This window comes from Triplophysa dalaica, chromosome 23 (assembly GCF_015846415.1).
Source record: "Triplophysa dalaica isolate WHDGS20190420 chromosome 23, ASM1584641v1, whole genome shotgun sequence".
Taxonomy (NCBI): Eukaryota; Metazoa; Chordata; class Actinopteri; order Cypriniformes; family Nemacheilidae; genus Triplophysa; species Triplophysa dalaica.
In genome coordinates, this window is record NC_079564.1 from 2,753,128 (window position 1) to 2,771,576 (window position 18,449).

The 18,449-nt window shown below is 38.6% G+C and overlaps 1 protein-coding gene across 9 annotated transcripts in view; it reads right to left on the bottom strand.

Moving 5' to 3' along the window:
* Window positions 1-17,364, bottom strand: part of phldb2b (pleckstrin homology-like domain, family B, member 2b) — a 40,731-nt gene extending 23,367 nt beyond the window's left edge. For 6 of the 9 annotated variants that reach the window (XM_056738221.1, XM_056738218.1, XM_056738219.1 and 3 more), the window contains exons 1-7: window positions 17,245-17,364; window positions 17,061-17,142; window positions 10,972-11,040; window positions 10,004-10,127; window positions 6,829-7,011; window positions 2,952-3,071; window positions 183-1,312 (exon numbers count right to left, since the gene is read on the bottom strand). In XM_056738221.1, the coding sequence (XP_056594199.1) occupies window positions 183-1,312; window positions 2,952-3,071; window positions 6,829-7,011; window positions 10,004-10,127; window positions 10,972-11,040; window positions 17,061-17,084 (1,650 nt within the window). In that variant the 5' untranslated portion in view covers window positions 17,085-17,142; window positions 17,245-17,364. Of the gene's footprint in view, window positions 1-182; window positions 1,313-2,951; window positions 3,072-5,683; window positions 5,803-6,828; window positions 7,012-10,003; window positions 10,128-10,971; window positions 11,041-17,060 lie in introns of those variants that run through there. The other 3 variants (XM_056738217.1, XM_056738222.1, XM_056738224.1) reach the window with 3 other exon arrangements.
* Window positions 17,365-18,449: the final 1,085 nt, after the last annotated feature.

Here is an 18,449-nt window from a genome sequence, read left to right on the forward strand (position 1 = left end):
TATCTAAGCTACCACAAAATCCCGTAATGCAACAGGGATGAAAAAATCTCCAGCCCTAGCTTGATATCCCTCATAAAAAAAGAAAATAGCGTCATGGAAGAAAAACCAATGTGCGTTATACTGGGGAGTCTTAAAGACCCAATAAAAATATAAGTGATAATGAAAAACTAAAAATGTCTCACCAGCCTCTCCACTTCCTGTTCCCGCAGTCTTTCATCTCTCTGTCTTTGATGATAGTCTTGAAGTTCTTCCTTTCCACTCAGAGAGCTGATGCTCCCCTTCCTCTCCCGGAAGCCTCCATGTGGTCCAATCCCTGCCTTCCCAAATGACTGCCTCCTCTCCCCGAAACTAAACTCCAGTGCCGGGGAGGGACCACGTAGACTTTGCTGATCCAAATCGGAACAGGAGCTGACAGATGTCAAGCTAACCTTCTTGGCCTGCCGAGGACTAGTGGTCTCTTCTGAGGTCATTGTGACATCAGGAGGGGCCATGGTGTAATTGGCAGCTGGTTTGGTGGACAAGGAAATGCAGACCACCTCTGGATGACCGTTCAGGTGGTTGGCTTCAGGGCTGCCAGCTTGGCGAGAAGAGGGGCGGTCTTGTGATCGATAGGTTGAGTGAAGGGTGAGATGGCTTTCGGCAGGTCGATACAGCCGCGGTAAGGAGCGGCTATGTGAGCCCATGCTTGTAAGCGACCCAGCGGAATACTTCCTTTGTCGTGGAGTAGGATCGAGTCCTCCGTTGTGGCTCATGTCTGGGGTATAGAATTTGCGAGCCAGGCGGGGGCTGGAGGGCATGCTGGCTGCCCCACTTGAGCCCCCTGGTGTGGGGGGAAGAGAACTTGAGAGAACAGAACCTGAGGTCACAGTACGGCGACTCTCCGACGTACTGTTGAGAAGACTGTCCTGAGATTGGTTGCGCATCATGGGTCGGGAGTAAGAAAGTGAGGTGTCTCGCTCTCGGGGATCAGAACGGCGGGGAGATGGAGGCATACTTTTAGGTGTGTGGACAGGAACTTTGGTTCCCAGTGGTGGCCGATCTGAGTTATACAACCGCCTGGCTTGTTCCTGATAGGGTGGTATTGGGGACGAGTTAGTGACGGGTGACAACATATTGGGCGTGGTGGGTGGAGACTGTGTCATGGTGAAGTAGGAGGGGCTAGAGTCACCATTGGCGCGTAAGCTGTTCTCCAGGGCCTGCTTCTTTTTCTGTAAAGTGTCCATCAAATCCCGCAACTCGGAGACAGAGCGCATCCCTCTAGTGCTGGTTCGACCTAGGCAGTGACTAAAGTCACTACTAAATTTCAGATAATCTGGAAAAAAGCAAAACAATTAAATTACATAAATGACAATTAAAAAATACTCTATTGGGGAAAATGTTTAGTGGAGTTTGGTAATAGTAGTTTCGTTGAATGTCAGGCTAATAAAAACACTAGCAAGCGGTTACAAGAAGTTATATAACTGTATGAGCCAATTCAATAGATCATCTCCAACGGATATACCTGAGACACATCTGACTTTTCTCTCAGGGATGTTTGTCTGCCCCTGGATCCATTCATATATTCTAAGCACACTAAAGCCAAAAAATAACAATGAAGACCCATTCTGAAAATAGACACTGCCTATGAGCGAGTCCAAAGTCCAAGTAAGTCCAAAGTTACACAAAAGTGTAAAATGGGGTAAACGAAAAGCTAAAACAACAAGAATTATACATGACTTTTTAAATAGCAGAAACCATTCATAACCTCAGCTACATAGACATTAGTGAAAGATAAATATATACAGTTCCTACATATGCTTTGGTCCTAGGTTATAGTTTTTGGGGTCTTCACATCTGTTTAACACTCCCTCAAACACACAAACCTCATGATACACTCTGCCACTTGCCAGGAGAGCGCAGATCAAAGAAAATTCCTCTTCAGATGACTTACATAAACGCGCATAAAACACATTAACCTACACATGCCAAGTGTAAATCACAGACGAACCTCTCGTGTCAAGATGAAAAAGGAAACCGAGCAGAAACTGGAAAATATATCATAAGGATGATGTGGGGAAAGTCATGCATGATAACACAAGCACATACACTTTGACCATATATGGGGGGGGGGGGACGTGTCTGGCTATCCATTTACAGACAAGAATCGCATTTATGGATACTTTGAAACTGATATATGCAATTCTTAAATAGATTGTTCACAAAATAACAACACTTGTGTCAGTATTTACTCGTTTGTAATCTGTAAAACAATAGTGAGAAGAACTGTAGGCTACTAGCTGCTCATCCATACAATTATAATAAATGAGAGCTGAAGCTTTCAGGGTTTAAAAAGTACACAAAACCTGCGTAAGAGGTCAATACAACTGACCCGGTCACATCGTACTCCTGTAAACAAACCAGTAAGGGTTAAACTACACAATAACAGCATAAGAGTGGGGGTGTGTGCTTTTCCCAGGTTTCCTATGTACCCGCCACAGTGCCTGGATTTACGTTTGTTTACGTTAAGGTTCTTGCTGTCTAGCAACACAAAATGTGCGTTGAGGGTGTATATGTGTGACTTCCTTACTTAGTCATACTTTGGAGTCTAAGTTAACGTATTAATCTCGCTATGTCTTCAAGGCAATGTCTGTAAAATAGACGTTCAATCCTTAAAGGGACATCAAAAGCTTTGAGGATCGTATTGCGCGAGACCGCAAAAGAATTGTGACACAAAACTGAAATTTAGTAGACACACCAAATCCTCTTTTAAGTTGGTTTGTTGTGATACGGGATATGGGCCAGGTGTGTGCATGTGCAGGAAAGATGAGAGGAGATCAGTGGTCTCACCTCCCGAGGGGGTTTGCGGGTGTTAGACCAAAATCTGTATATAGTTTAAAAAGAGAGGAGAAGTGTGTGATGGAGATGATAGCAACAAAGGGATAAGTGGATGGAGGAGGGTAGGAAGAAGTTACCTGTGCTGTACACCAACGGAGAAATGGGGCTCTTCTGAGGCATCATGCTTTTCAGTCGATTTGCCTCCTCTGGATGGTTAAAACGAAAGATGTAGGATTTACCAAGACAGAGAGTGTAACCTAGAGAGAGAGGAATAGAAACACGCACATGGTTAAAATTATAAAAAATAATACATTTCATTTCTCACAGACCACAACCCAGTGAGAAGAAGATATCAAGAGATTTCAGGACTTTCTTACGTTAAAGGATCTTCTTTTGCGTTCTGCGGAAGAAAGAAAGTCATACAGGTTTGAAATGACAAGAGGTGACAGAATTGTCATTTTCGGGTGAACTATCCCTTAAAAGTTAAATACCAGTCTCAGGCACCATTTAGTTTCATTAAAAGGAAAAAACTATTAACGTGAATGGTGACTGAGCTGCAACAATCTGTCTTTTGTCTTCACAAAAATTAGTAATGTGGGTTTGGAACAACACAAGAGTGAATTAATGATGACAGTTTTTTCTTTTTGAGTGAACTAGCCCCTTAAGATTAAACAGGATCCTTTCTCTTCCAAAAACCAACGTCTGTTCCTGATTCATTTTAATACAAAATCTTTCATCCGCATAATAATACTTACTCCTGTCAATCAAAGGAAATAAGAAAAGCTTATGTCACCCGAAAAGTGGCTTAAACATCAATTATTCCTCATTGTGTCTTGAGCACCAGGTCCTGTGAGGCTTTGCTCTTTCCACTAATCTGAAATCAGAGACCACGGAGCGATGGATGGATGTGAGCCTGGAAACTCACGGGAAGCGGAATAACAGCTCATGGAAAATATTTAGGACCACTTTTTCTTCCTCAGCAAAACCCCAAAGTATTCGCCTGAACGGTCTTTTTTGCTGAATGAAACAAAAGAGGATGTAAAATCAGACAGTCAGTCTGAGCTTTAGGAGGAAAACAACTCTATTAAAAACGGGGATTTGTGAGAACTGTACACAAACAAATCACTTAATTTCAACACTTGAGCCGAGACATTGGCATTTAAACAAAGTAACATCTCTACCCAGTTGTGTAATGGTCTATATCCATGCATAATAAATTGTCTAACTCACTGAGAGAATACACTATAAAAGGCTAAATGTTCCTCAAACATCCGTGCCTGGCCAACATTCGTGGTCCAGTGCCCACTGTTGAGTGAACGTAAGTCTTGCGTGTCATTAACATGCCAACCCTCTGACATTTGGTCTCCTAAATCTATCCCACACATTCCAGAATTTGGTGCACCGGCAAAGCTTTTCTTCAAAGCATTGCCAGGTTTCTCATAAAGTTGCTGAATGGACACAGCAAACTTGAGTCACGAAAAGTCCTGATTTCATAACAACAGATGGACCCAATATTCCAGAAAATAACCCTGAGTCAGTCAACACTCTTACTGTAGAAAAAAACACATCAAGACAAATGCACTGCAGTTCCCAAGCATAAACAGGCACGCATGTGCACACATGCACGCTCATAGCCGACAGCGTGAAGTATTTAGTCTACACAGCTGTGCCCCTAAAGCTAAAATCCTAAATATATACATTTCATGATGTACATATAACTTTAAACCCCGATGCAGAGTTTCAATGCAAGCGCACATGGCTGCATGTTATGCATTTCTTTCCATTTAATTACATGCCTGTAAGTTGTCGCTTTTTCCAAGTGAAATGCATGTGTGTACGTCAATAAAAGTGCTTCAAACAGACTTTAATAAAAGAGTTTACACATGTTGCAAGTCTTTCCCTGCCATTTCACCCCACAGATGAATCCACAAACACAGCTGGCTCTTCTTATAAACTCTCTCTTCTAAAGTCAAACTCAGATTAAAAATAAAATCCCTTTGATCACATAATTAAATATGCATGTTAGTTTATACTCGGGTTCCTGCTTAAATTATTCGATTAACCCAACAATCATCTGCTACAATGAAACATTTAATATTCCTGTTTAAAGCTATAAATTAAATGGTTGGATGGTTAAATGATTAGATGGTTGAGCTAATTGTCGATCTTAATAGAAATATATTAAAACTTTATCTGATTAATAAAAGGAAACTCATCATTGACTATTGACTTGGCATCATGCCTTATGGTCACAGTTCAGGTGATGAACATGCAAGAATTACCCAGAGAAAACAAAATTCACAAGATACCAACAATTCATTTTAAAAGCATAGTTATCTGCATAGAAAGCAGATTATAATGCATGCACTTAAACATTTAAATGTAGTCCGACATTACAGCATTTAAATGTTAATTCCTTTCCTTCATATTGATATTACATAATGTTTTAATTATAGCTTTCTCCCTCCGTGCATGGAAAATGTTCATTTGTTATTTTTTTCATTGATTGATAATACAAATAAAAACTGTATATAAAAATAATCATCCAATGACAGACTCTCGCATATAATGACGTCACTCAATAAATCTCGGCGTGTAGAAAATAATAGGCGTAAATAAATAATAATCAATAGCCTCAACCATACAGAAGTAAAGCACACCTCGTTACACTGATCAAAAATACGATTATTAATGACTTGTTTCATCTTCACCCCGACGCGACGCAACTCGCTTTCATTATGAACAGCTTTGTGATGACTAGTGTTGTCGCGTCGTTAGAATGCAGTGTAGATGTGTGACGATAAAACTCTATAAAGTTCACATATCTGTGGATACAAAGAAACCTGAAAATAAGACTGTATACACAAACCTTTCAGAAAACTCCCACCGAGCGAAGTCCTCTATTAATATTTCACGCAGAAAGCCATGATCCGTGACGCGCGCGCGATTCACTGAGCGATAAACTCTGACGCGACCGCTTCACTTTCCTCCTCTTCTGAAGTCAATGAATGAGAACAGAGCAAACGTTCCTCACCCAACCTAAAGGGGTGGTGCTGTGCCACACGCTTTACATTCTCATGCACAGCAAGAGAGAGAAATCATGCTCCTTAACTCATTCTTTATTTATTTCTAAAGCAAGTCACTCTTAATTTACTGCTTTATCATTCAGTGAATGTAAACTCTACATTTAGTCTGTTTGTTAATGTAGAGATTTGGAAAGGCAGAAGAGGGGATGATTTAACCCCATACCCTCCCTAAGGAAATACTTGAAAGAAACTAAAAACAGAATGATTTGTGGGAAATAAACGGCGTAAATTAACTGTGCAGGATTTTCATCATTCATTGAGTAATATATTGTGCAACTTTGAGACTAAAATCAATGATCCCTCTTGAGCAATACTTTTTTTCGGACCTTCCACATCATCATGGTGTCAGCACAATTGTTGGTCAACAAAATGCTACCATTTGGGATTAAGACAATGAGGGGTGAGATTTTAATCCGAGTCTGGCTCAAATGCGATCTCGGTTTAGAATGTATATATTCTCTAAGAGCAGACTGAACACTCGCGAATAAGCAAAGAAAATGATTGATGGTTTGTTGAGGAACATGGTGGGGTTAAAGAATGCAGGCATTATGGGAAATACAACCTTGGGGCAGAAATTCACTTAACGTTAATCTGTGCTCTGTAGCTCGTTCACTAGTGGAATCTTTGAGTCACTGCGTCACATTGAATAAAGATCCGAAACCACACCAATTAAACTCTGCATGACGTCCAAAACCAAAATCCTGCAGGAAAAATATACTATTTCCATAACACACTTCATTCTCACAAACCTCTACCGCTTGACGCTTTATTATCATGTAGTTTTTTAATAGGCGGATAGTACAAACTTCACCAAATGCAACCAAATACTAAACAATAATATTTACATTCTGCAATGTTTTTATGTGAGAAATGCTTTTGCAGACAGCTAAGACATCAAGATCTCCTTCCGAGCTCATGCTGTGGTTACCTTGTGTAAGTTGTGTGGGTCTGGTGACAGGAACGCCATCGAGTGAACACAGGTGTCCGCAGGGGTCAAGAATGACAATCCCTCCTTTGTTCTCGATTTTGCAGTGTTCCGCCTCGATTCCAGGTCCCTCGATAGTGATGTCCTGAGGTACAGGAGCATCATCACGGCCAATGCATGTCATTCCTTCAACACAAAGTGATTCAATATTAATCGTTTGGAAGCTAATTCAAATTTGGCTTTAAGACCTTTTCACACGGCAAGCAAAACACAAATTCATGTATTATAATTGTTCTTTCGTGGTTTACAGAATACAGTTAACTCAGAAATCACTTTATTGTTTGTGTTTCGTCTAAGATATGTTATGTTACAAAAAGCGTAAACTCGTCTGCTAAAAGTTTAAATTGAACGGTTGTGTCACGGTTCTTGCTGGTGTGAAACATATGCCTATGGGATGTTTTACTATGTTTAAATCAGTTTATCTCTACATATTGTGCTGCTGTTGGTACAGCTGACAAGTCCAATGCTAATGAATCCTGAACAACTGTGGGGCTTTACGTCTTTACTGCCTGGGGGCTTTTAAATTGAATTCTGATGAAAGTATAAACTTTAAATAGGATTTCGGGGTGGTTAGTTATAAACAGGCAATGTTAAACCTTTCATGCATGAATTGATAACCACATGGTTAGTTTCGTTTTGTGTTTTTATTGCTTTTAGGACATATAAAAACATTTTTCAGTGTTCAGTGAATGGCTTTACACTTATGTTTATCATTTCAATTCTGCTCGGACTTCTTATGGCTCACTTATTTATACAAGTTTTTGCTGTGTGTAATTTTTTGGAGGATTTATTGACAGAAATGCAATAAAATCTACATAACTATGTCTTTAGAGGTGAATTATGACCTCACATAGTTATATTTTTATTATCTTAGAATAAGCTATTTCTATCTACATACGCCGCAGGTCCCTTTGCATGGAATTCACCATGTTGTTTCTACAGTGGCGCTAAACGGACAAACTGTTCTTCAGAGTGTGTTTTGTAAATACATTATCTACTTCGGCAAAGAAGTGAAAACGTGGCAACACCTAAATCCTACATCAGCTGCTTAGTGATTCGAAATGGAGGGGGAGGTGTGGAATGAGCAGTTGGTTGCAATTCCCAACCTCACCATTAGATGTCCCTAAATTTCAAATACGGGACCTTTAAATTGAATTGTTACTGTAACACTTGTGTGGCTTTACTACTTGGCATCACTAGCAGGAAGTTAGCTTGACTTCTTGTCCTGTCACTCTGCACTTCCTTCCCCATTCTCACATTGCATTTAAATGTGCACTATGACATAGTAAGAGAGGTGTGAAAGGGAGGAAATTGTGTGTATGTGTGTAGATTTAATGTGTCATTTCAACAAACCTAAAACCTATAATACCCAGGGCTGTAGTCAAGTACACCTTTGTCAAGTCCAAGACAAGTCTAAGACCAGGACTAATCGAGACCTAGTCTAAAGAGGTTTGAGTCCAAGTCAAGTCCAAGTCCAAATGAGACTTAAAGAAAGAAAGATAAAGAAAGAAAAAAGAATCCTCTTCAAGATCACATGCATTTTTTTTGTAATGATCAAAAAGTGGATCAAATTAGTTTATTTTATTTGCTTTAGGTAAGTGCAACTTCAGATTTTGATTCTTTTTATTCTAGTGTACCGATCACATTCTGGGCTGCCAATTGACAGATAAATAAAAATAAAATTTAAATTGCTGAATCGATCAGACGTCAAGAATCAATGTGTGAAACTCAACTGTTGTGACAATCAACAAAAGAAAGCTTCATCTTGCAATTCATACTGGGTAACATCATAGTACAAAACTCATTCATGACCCCCAGCATGCATTGCTGTTGATCTGTTTATCTGAATTACTTTTGATGAGGTTTGTATGATGAGTGTTGATGTGTAAGTGTGTCAGGAAAACTTTCGGTTGAATTTGGACGAAAACTGAAGAGCACGAGCAACTCTCGATTTCGATTCAAGAATCGGTTGCAACAGTTTTCGGATCACCTGTTTTCAGATCACGACAAGCATGGTTATATCAATCGTTTTGTTTGGAAGGAGAAAAAAATCTAAAGACCATCTGGACCATCGAGTCCAAGATAAGTCCAAAACTACAGAAAAATGTCTGAGACCAGGCACAATTACTACAGCACTGATAATACCAAATAATACACGTATTTACTTTCAAATGAAAACACACTTAAAAAAGTTGTAATTATTAAAGGGATAATTCACCAAAAAATTCGCCCGAACAACCACTTGCATCTTGTGTCCAGATAGAAGCACATGTCCTTTCGAATAGACATTGACTGGTTACCAACATTCTTCAAAATAACTTTTATTGTGTTTTTCAGAAGAAAGAAAGTCCTACAGGTTTGAAATTACGAGAGGGTGAGTAATTGATGACAGAATTACAATTTTTGGATGAACTACCCCTTTAAAATGATAAATACCACATCTGAGATTTGAAACTCCAATTTTACGTTTTTTTGTAGCTTGACAGCCGTGGTTTATCTACAAACTGTCTATGAACTGTTGCTGTGTTTAAATTGCTCCTTTATTCTTCTGATGATAAATGACAAAATATGGGTTTGCAATGACACAAGTCCCTTGTTTCTTTTGTGGTGGACTATTCCTCAAAGGTAAAGATTAAAGCCACACATGGGTTCCGGTCTTTGGAATCTTTACACCACAAAATCCTCCTTCTTCTGTCCTCTTTCTTCATTACATCCTAAGTCAACCTGCATTCAACCTCTGCAGGCATAAGGCCCAAATCCTCTCTAACAATAGACTCAACAAGCATCCACTGTTCATGAAGGCACACACAAAGATCCACAAAGATAGAGGGTTGATTCTTTGTGCACAGGCTTGTTCATAGCTATCTGGGTGTTTGTGTGTGAGGAAGAGAGATCAGGGCCGGTTGCATGAACTGATTACACTAGACTTAGAAGTTAGTCATCTAATTTGTCATAACTTCTTAAAATCATTTACATAAAAAGATAGAGTGGGCTAGCTGAAATATATAACATAAGACAGGTTGGTCCAAAGTAAGACGCAGTCTTAACTTAATGGCAAAGTTTATGCAACTGGGCCCAGGAGATAGACAAAGTCAAATGAGCAGAAAAGAGCATTTACCCTCCTTCAAAGGTAACAGCGTAATGGCAACACTGAGTCTTCCGCTACCAAGGCTGACCAGGTGAGGGGTGGTTGTTTGTACCTTCAGAGCTTTTCCCGTGTCGATCAAATCCAGGGGCGGGCTCTGAATCAATAGAAGGTTTTGATGATTTTTTATCAATAACCAGTTAAAGGGATAGTTCACCCAAAAACTCCAATTTGCTATTTATTTACTCACCCCCAGGTCATCCGAGATGAAGATGACATTTTTTATTGAGTAGAACCATAAAGAAGATTGTTTGGAAAATACCCTCTTTGCTTCAAATAAGGGGAGTCTATGGGGTCCACCTGTCTAAGTGTTCCTAAAGCACATAATTCCCAAAAAGTGATTGTCGCTCAACACTCCCTTTCTGCAGGTGGCGCTAAATGCACCAGATGCTGGCATGCCATCCGCCACCAAATACTACAAGAAGGAGATTGTGATTTGGACGTATGCAGAGGCTGCACAGTATGACTAATATTATTAAAAATGACGTTCAGTTTTATGAAAATATCGAACGATTCGCTTCACAAGACGTCAACATGTCGCCAGGAGACTATTTTGGAATTGTGTGCTTTATGAACTCTTAGACAGGTGGACCCCATAGACTCCCATTATATGAAGCAAAGAGGGCTGCGGATTTACCAAACAATCTTCTTTATGGTTAAAAATTACTGTTGAACACAAAAGAAGATATTTTAAAGAATGTAGGTTAGCAAACCGTTCTGGGGTACTATATTGTATTGTTTCCTACTATGGTAGTCAATGGGGGGCAATATCGGTTCGGTTATAAGCATTCTTCCAAATATCTTTGTCTGTGTTCATCAGAACATAGAAATTCACACAGATTTGGAACAACTCGGAGGTGTTTAAATGATGTCAGAATTTACATTTTTGGCTGAAGTATCCCTAAGGCAAAACACAAAAGCTTAACGAAAGGTGCACTCACCTTAGGAGAATCAAGACTTTGATCTGACTCTTGTTTGAGGACATTAGGTTGGCAGTTTTTCTCTGTGTCCTGTACCACACAAGAGGAACAGAGCAGACATATTGAAACATACATATTATGTGACAATTAATACATTTATTATCAAACTTTACATACTCTGAAATATAACATGAAAATGAATGAAATTCGATTTCATATTCACATAAAAATGACGCAGATAGAAGTACTGAGGAACACACAAAAAAGCAAAGTGTTTAGAAAAAGCCTCCCAGATATTTACTGTAACCTGTCAAAGGTTTATATCACATGAAGCCCATATTCACAAACAACTGTTGGATATATTATTTCTAGTCTTAACACGAGTGAAAAAACAAAGTGAAATCAGACCAAAAGAATATTTTGTTTAATGATACCCCAGTAACAAGAGTGGCCACGTAGACACTCACAAACATGACCCTGAGGGCCATAAACATCAGAGTGATCCACTCACGCTCTCTAATCCACCAGCCACGCGTAACATAGGTTGGAATGTGTGTGAAAACCATCCCAAAGGAGAAAAGTAGAGAGAGGGAGGAAAAGGCGGGAATGTTCCATGCTACAATTTCCCACGAATCTTTGGGAGTGTTTGGCATACCATGCCAGGGGAGATGTAGGGGAGATGAAATGTTGCTTGCTTTGGTCCAACCACCCCAAAGTTAGCAGTTACCACAGAGGGGGCCCCAAATACACTGCAGCCAACCCAACACACCCATGTTCAGAGGCCCCAAAACATATTTGGACATCAAAGGCACATTTAAAATCTATTCCTTTCATTGCATTAAAATTAAAACATCAACCTGCTTATGCACACAAAACCTTTTTCAGAATTACATTTTGTATGTACTTTTCATTTGTAAGAATTGATCTTTGATATAAGTTACAGTACGTTATAAAGTATGTTTCGACTTTTGAACAGCATGTATTCTTTTATCATTTGTAAACATGCGATCATTGCCGGCTCACAGCGTTTCCATTTCCTCAGATACAAAAAGCCCTTCCTGAATGAAGTCACTCCTGTTCCATACCCGTTTCTCAGTGTACAATCAGAGTGCATCCATAACCATGATGATACTGTATTACAACATAACATGAACAAAACATGTAAAAACATGCATTCAGTACCCTAAAAACATCTTAAAGCAGTATACAATAATAGTATACAATAGGAAACAGCTTTTTTCCCAGAGCTGTTTCATTATTGAACACTGTCCCCCACTGATTCCACTACCCCTCATAACTTTAACTGTATGCTGCTATTACATTGCTTACATTGCACTACAGGGCTGCCATGCATGACTGAACTGTACACACCAGTACTTCATGTATCTGCTCTATCGGACTGTTTACACACACATAGTATCATTTGCACTCTATACTGCTCACTTGCACACCAGGAATATTACACTGAATGCTCATTTGCACTAATGGACTACTCTTATAACTGCATATCCTCATCTACTGCACTGTAACTTTCATAACTGCTTTACCTCATCTACTGCACTGTTACTTCAATAACTGCACCAACTTCTCTACTGCACTGTAACTCATCTATTGCATTACTGCATCTATTGCATAACTAACTGCATCTACTCATCTATTGCACTATAACTTCAATAACTGCATTAACTCATCTACTGCACTGTGACCTTAATAACCGCATTAACGCATCTACTGCACTGTAACTTCAATAACTGCATCTACTCATGTATTGCACTATAACTTCAATAACTGCATTAACTCATGTACTGAACTGTAACTTTAATAGCTAATGTCTGTAACTAATGCACACTCAAGTCACTTGCACTATTGTTTAGTCTATATTGTTATCTGTTCATAACCACCTGTACATTATTGTTCACAGTATTTATCCTTCTGTTTATATTGTTCATAGTACATACCGACTGTCATATTTTCATAGTACATGCCCATTGTATAGTATTTTCCTATATTGTATTCTGTATTTATTCACACTGTATATCCTGCACTTGCTAATTGCACTTCTGGTTAGACCTAAACTACATTTCGTTACACTGTACTTGTATATGTGTAATGACAATAAAGTTGAATCTAATCTATCTAAAAAAAAATCTAATCTAAATCCATCCATCTTCTTTATAGTCTTTATATATCTGAATCTATGTTCTCATAGTGTCATCAGAACAGACATCTAGAATGTTGTATACTTTCCTAATTTCAAAACATAATGTATTATTTACCAAATATGTTGTTGTTATTTACAAATATTCTACCCAACTTTAACATGACCCCTTCTTCACCGCAAACTGACCTCCTTGCTGACAGGACAGGCGTGTTCCAGCAGGTATGTTTCAATGTTATGCTTTTGAGATCTACTTGGGTATGTTCCCCCAGGAAGAGAATACCTGCTACATTCCACTCATGCACTTTTCTTTCCAATCCGCTCTTATGTCTATATGTGGGTAACTCTGGGTATGAGGGCAGACTTGCTGCTTACATATTACAATCTCCAAGATCTCTTTATTCAGGTGAAAATTGTATAGTTTGGGCTTGTTCAGACATCTACAGCAAAGAAAGAAAGAGGACAAACTCTTGAAACATGCGGGAAAAATGTCAAAAGATTGTTTGGGGAAGGAAAAGGGAAAGAGTGTTAACTTGAAAACAGAATTAGTTTTATGAGCCCATAAAGATGAAAGAAAGAAAAAATGGCTGGAGAGAAAAAAGGAGAGAGAATCAAAGAGTCTGAAGTTTAAATAAAATCAAAACTTGGACCTTGACTGTTAGCTTTAAGGCACATGCTATTGCAATCCTAAAAGTCGACACAGGTTACTTGTAGCTAATATTTGAATGTTCCTACCCCCACACACAACCCCATATATAGAGATAAACGGTATAGAGAATGTATGGAATTTACTTTTCACATGGTGGAAATTCCTAACAGGGAAAGTTCTCAGGAGTTTGGCTAATAAAAGGCTGTAAATGTTATCTCAAACTTATCAAAAATGTTCTTGCAATAATGTCCACACAACATATTATAAACATTGTCTTGTGAAACGATTTAAAAACATTTTAAAAACTCTATTCTTAGAGTAGAATATTAGCCAAAGTCCTGAGAACATTCCACGTATAACATTTCAAAACATCCGTAAATAACATTTTCTTATGTTAATCTGCTATGTTAGCAAAATTTAAAATGTGTTTGTTTGCAGGAATATTAATGCATCGTCTTTCATTCAGGTCTGTGAGTGTGTCTAATGTTTTGTCCAATAAAATGCTCTTTTAAATGAGAGCCCCCATATACCACCTGCCTTTGACCTGGAATACAATCATAAAAATAAAGGCTCTTCAAAGCTTGCTTCACAGCAATGAATAGAAGAACCTTTTAGTGAAAGAACCTTTTTGTGAAACAGAGGTTCTTTGGATGGTAAAGGTTCTTTATGGAAGTGTAGCAAAATCACTAAATAAATCTGAAGTCTGTTTAAAAGAAACTTTGTTAACACTTTCCTTGAAGCATGTATGTATAATGCATTATAAAGGGATATTAAAGGGTAAAATGCATTATAATTCTTCATAATGTGTGTTGCAATGCATTATATGTAGTTGTAAAGAATTATAACCAATTTAAAATGCGCAGTGTAATAATGAATTGCTAAGTGTTATAATGCCTTGACGATAATAACAATTATTCTATTTCTAACTATTCTATTTCTACATCATTAAAAGATGCATTACAATGCTTTAAAACTACTTTTATAATGCATTATACATTCATGCTTCAAGGAAAGTGCTACCAAAAACTTTAATGCGTACTGCCAAAACTTCATGTTTCAATTGGAAATATGTCAACACAAGAAAAAAGACATTTTTCAAGGGAATCTTTACGAGAAGACAGAAAGAACCGACCAGGCCAGAATTTGACAAAGGGCTTTTGAGTCCTTGTGCTTTTCACAAGACTTGATGTGGGAGGTCATTAGACTACATCAGCTCAGATGCCGATGGAACAATCAAAGAGGTGTGTATTGAACATTCATATTACACATATCAAGTCACCCAGAGACGCATGACGGGTGATGACAGCCCACAAAGGGTTAACGTTCACTAGCGTTTTAGTGGACGGATGGGAGATTGAAAAAAAGGAAACGGCCTCCCCCCTGTTTTCATTCCTCACCCTCATCAGATCTAACACAAACACTGGCCCAAACACGCTCGCGTTCTATGTCATTTACAAATGCATTTGGCGTAGACTGATCCTGGTTGTGATGGCTGTGTTCATCTTCCCCACACATGGACCATGAACAGAGCGGAATAAAACACACTGTCTTCTGCCATCGTTTTTTTTAAACCGTATGGTTATTAGGTATAATTGAATGAATGTTTAAGACATTCATTTTGACTTTTAAAATAAAATGGTAAGTAAATGCTTTGTGCAGGCTTTGAATCATGGTGTTATGTTAAAGTGATGCTATGGCATTTTTGGTGAGTCATTCCCTGAAGGTCAATCTCTTCTACTCAACAATAGCAGCATAGAAAGCTCATATAATCTCTCAAAGGTGGCAAAGTAGCACTGCTTCTTTAATCCAAACATGTGACAATGATCTCATTGTGACTGGATCTCATATTAATATGGGGTTCCCTCTGTGGCATGCAGTTCCTTTATTGATTCCTCTGGACACAAGATCTTTTAGGTAGACTGACCAGCCTCTGTTCTGAGTTTCATCCCTTTTTTTGGTTTAGACTCTACACATAGGCCACCTAAAATCATTCAGGTGAATTATAGGGATCTGATCTGTTTAAAAATAAACAGATAAGACTGCAATTACGACAGCAATTTGCTGCCATGGGGCAAAGGTGCCTTGTGTTTATTTTGTATTTTAATTAAAGACACAATGTGACGAATTAATAATACACTGGATCGTTATAATGGATGATTTCGCAGCTGTCTAAAAAACATTTTAAGAGCTTTTGAATCATTAGCCCCCAATTCCAATGTTAACAAATGAAAGACTGAGGAATGTTGTTACAGCTGGATCTAGCTGCAGGAATAAGAACCATAAGGAAATCCACATTAGACCATGAGAACTTACGTAACATAATTTTACCAGCGCTTTTTTAATGAAAAATACTATTGTACATTTAATATTGTACGTAAAAGGTCACTAAAATAGATTCTAAAGAATCTATGGTGTGGTTTTACCTCTTTTTCATTCTTCACCTGACTGTTACATCTTTGGTGTTTTTGTTTCAGTTAGAGCTCATGAGTCATCTAGTTTGGTTGACTTTCACACCTGATTGTGTGTTGAGTGATGAGGTCCAGTGTTTTGGATCCACAGCATCTTCTTCAATATATCGTATCTCCTCTCTCATTGTTGGCGTATCATTGTCTGTCTCTGACTTCATGCTATCTTCCTTTAATCCTCTCTCAGTGACTCATGCAATAATTGTTGTTCTTATGTGCACATCTATATAATCCATTACAATTATGTGCCATGGAGAGACAATATCAACATCTGGTTTGATGGTGTCATGCATGGTTTGCTACCTGTTGTGTCATAAAACTGCTATGAGCAGTCACTTTTAATTCTGTCGTTTTTTTCCAAAGAGGGTAAATATATTTTTATTAAAATAATTCAAACAAACCAATCTATATTGTTTGCTCTGTTTGGTGTTGATTCTTTTTTAGAGAGTTCCTGAGCAACTATATTCATCCAAGTCTGTGATCTTTTATGTTTATTTAATGAAGTCTATCTCTCAGTCCAAAGCATCAGAGTCATGATTCAATGCCCATGACGAATTCAACAGTCATAACACATACCCTCATGCCAAAACCTGCGCCAAGACTTAACAATTAAGGTGATGAATTTAGATGGCAAGTGTGACCAAGCCAGTATTGTATAGCCTATACTCATTATCGATCAAAGTAATTATCTGTGAATTCGACATTACACATAACAGACAATAAAAAACAAGACTACTGCGATATTTTCTAAAAAGATCAGAAGTTTCTATTTAAACCAAATCTAGATAAACATACATTCAATATTGACATTCTTCAACAAGAAAATAAATAGTCTCACCATTGCCGAGAAGAATTCAGTCATTTTCAATAGCAGTTCATGAAAAACTTTCTAAAGGTGCGAAACTCTCCCCTTCAGGTCGCTTTCCAAAGTACAAAATAAATAGTTTATTTATTTTATGCCTAGAACGTTTTAGTTGAAAGTTACATCAAGTTAAATTGAAATGTGGGACAAGAAACAATACCTGGTGATCTTCGGGGAGTAACGGCGCAGTCCTGTCGCACTTGGCCAGCGCGCGACTCCGCTGTGCTGTGGAATGCGCCACAGCTGGAACGGGACACAGCGCCTCTGACGCACGCATGCGCACTGGAGCCGCCGGCGCGTGGAGAACAAAACCAACAGCACTGGCTGACAACTACATTTAAATGAAGAGCTGGAACGAATAGGAGTGTCATATGCACTAAATCACGAGACACAAATCATTCTTAATGTGTCATGGTTATTTCACACCCTGCTGGGAAGAACTATAAAAAAACATTACAGGAAGGATTTAATTGTTGTGATTAGAATTTTGGAAACAAAAATTGTGTCTGAGTTACCCTGCTGGTAATGTGTTGGGTTCTATTGATGGCATGGCTTTGCTTGAACAAGGCCCTGAAAATGTGCAAGAACTTTTTAAAGAGATGTTGTTTTTAATACTGAACATCTGTTTCATAACGTTTTTGTAATGGAAACCATTAGAATTTGCGTTGACTTTAAGCAGGCCAAAGATCCTCCACCAAAATAGCCTACTTTCCAAATTGTTCATACCCCCCTGTTCGATACTTAATGGGGATTGGTTTATATTTGTCTAATAAGACATTGTTTGAATATACTCCAGCTATAGACACTCTAAATTAAAATAAAAACAGAATATCTAAACATAAAAAGCGATACAAGTCAATGGCAATGGTTCATCAACATGCATGTACCATAAACCTTCATGCAAAGTTGTTTCCTGCACTTTCACTCATCACTGCTGCATGCATAGTGTTTTTGATTAGAGTTGTGGTTAAGTTTTTTGGTAAACAGGATGCTGCAGCACACGCTGATGAAGTTTACTTCATCGCAGAACACAAATCCATGCACACACTTAGTTGGCCTGACACATGGCAGTGTGCAATCACCTCATTTGTTTGTCTAAAAAACGCTTAGGATTGCATCCTTATCCTCTGCCAAGCTGAAAATGAGCTATACAAACAAAACCAACGGAGAGCATGATGACTTTTGGAGAGCTTACAGATGCCCAAGAGTGGATAATGCTGCCCACAGCCTCGGCTCTGCCTGGAGTCCAGAAGAACCCAGCAGGAACCTCAAACGAGACTTCGAGCATCATGCAAGTCAGAGGAAACACTGACCGATGTCCTCTCTAACAATCTATACACAGAAGGCCACAATGGTGAGTAATTA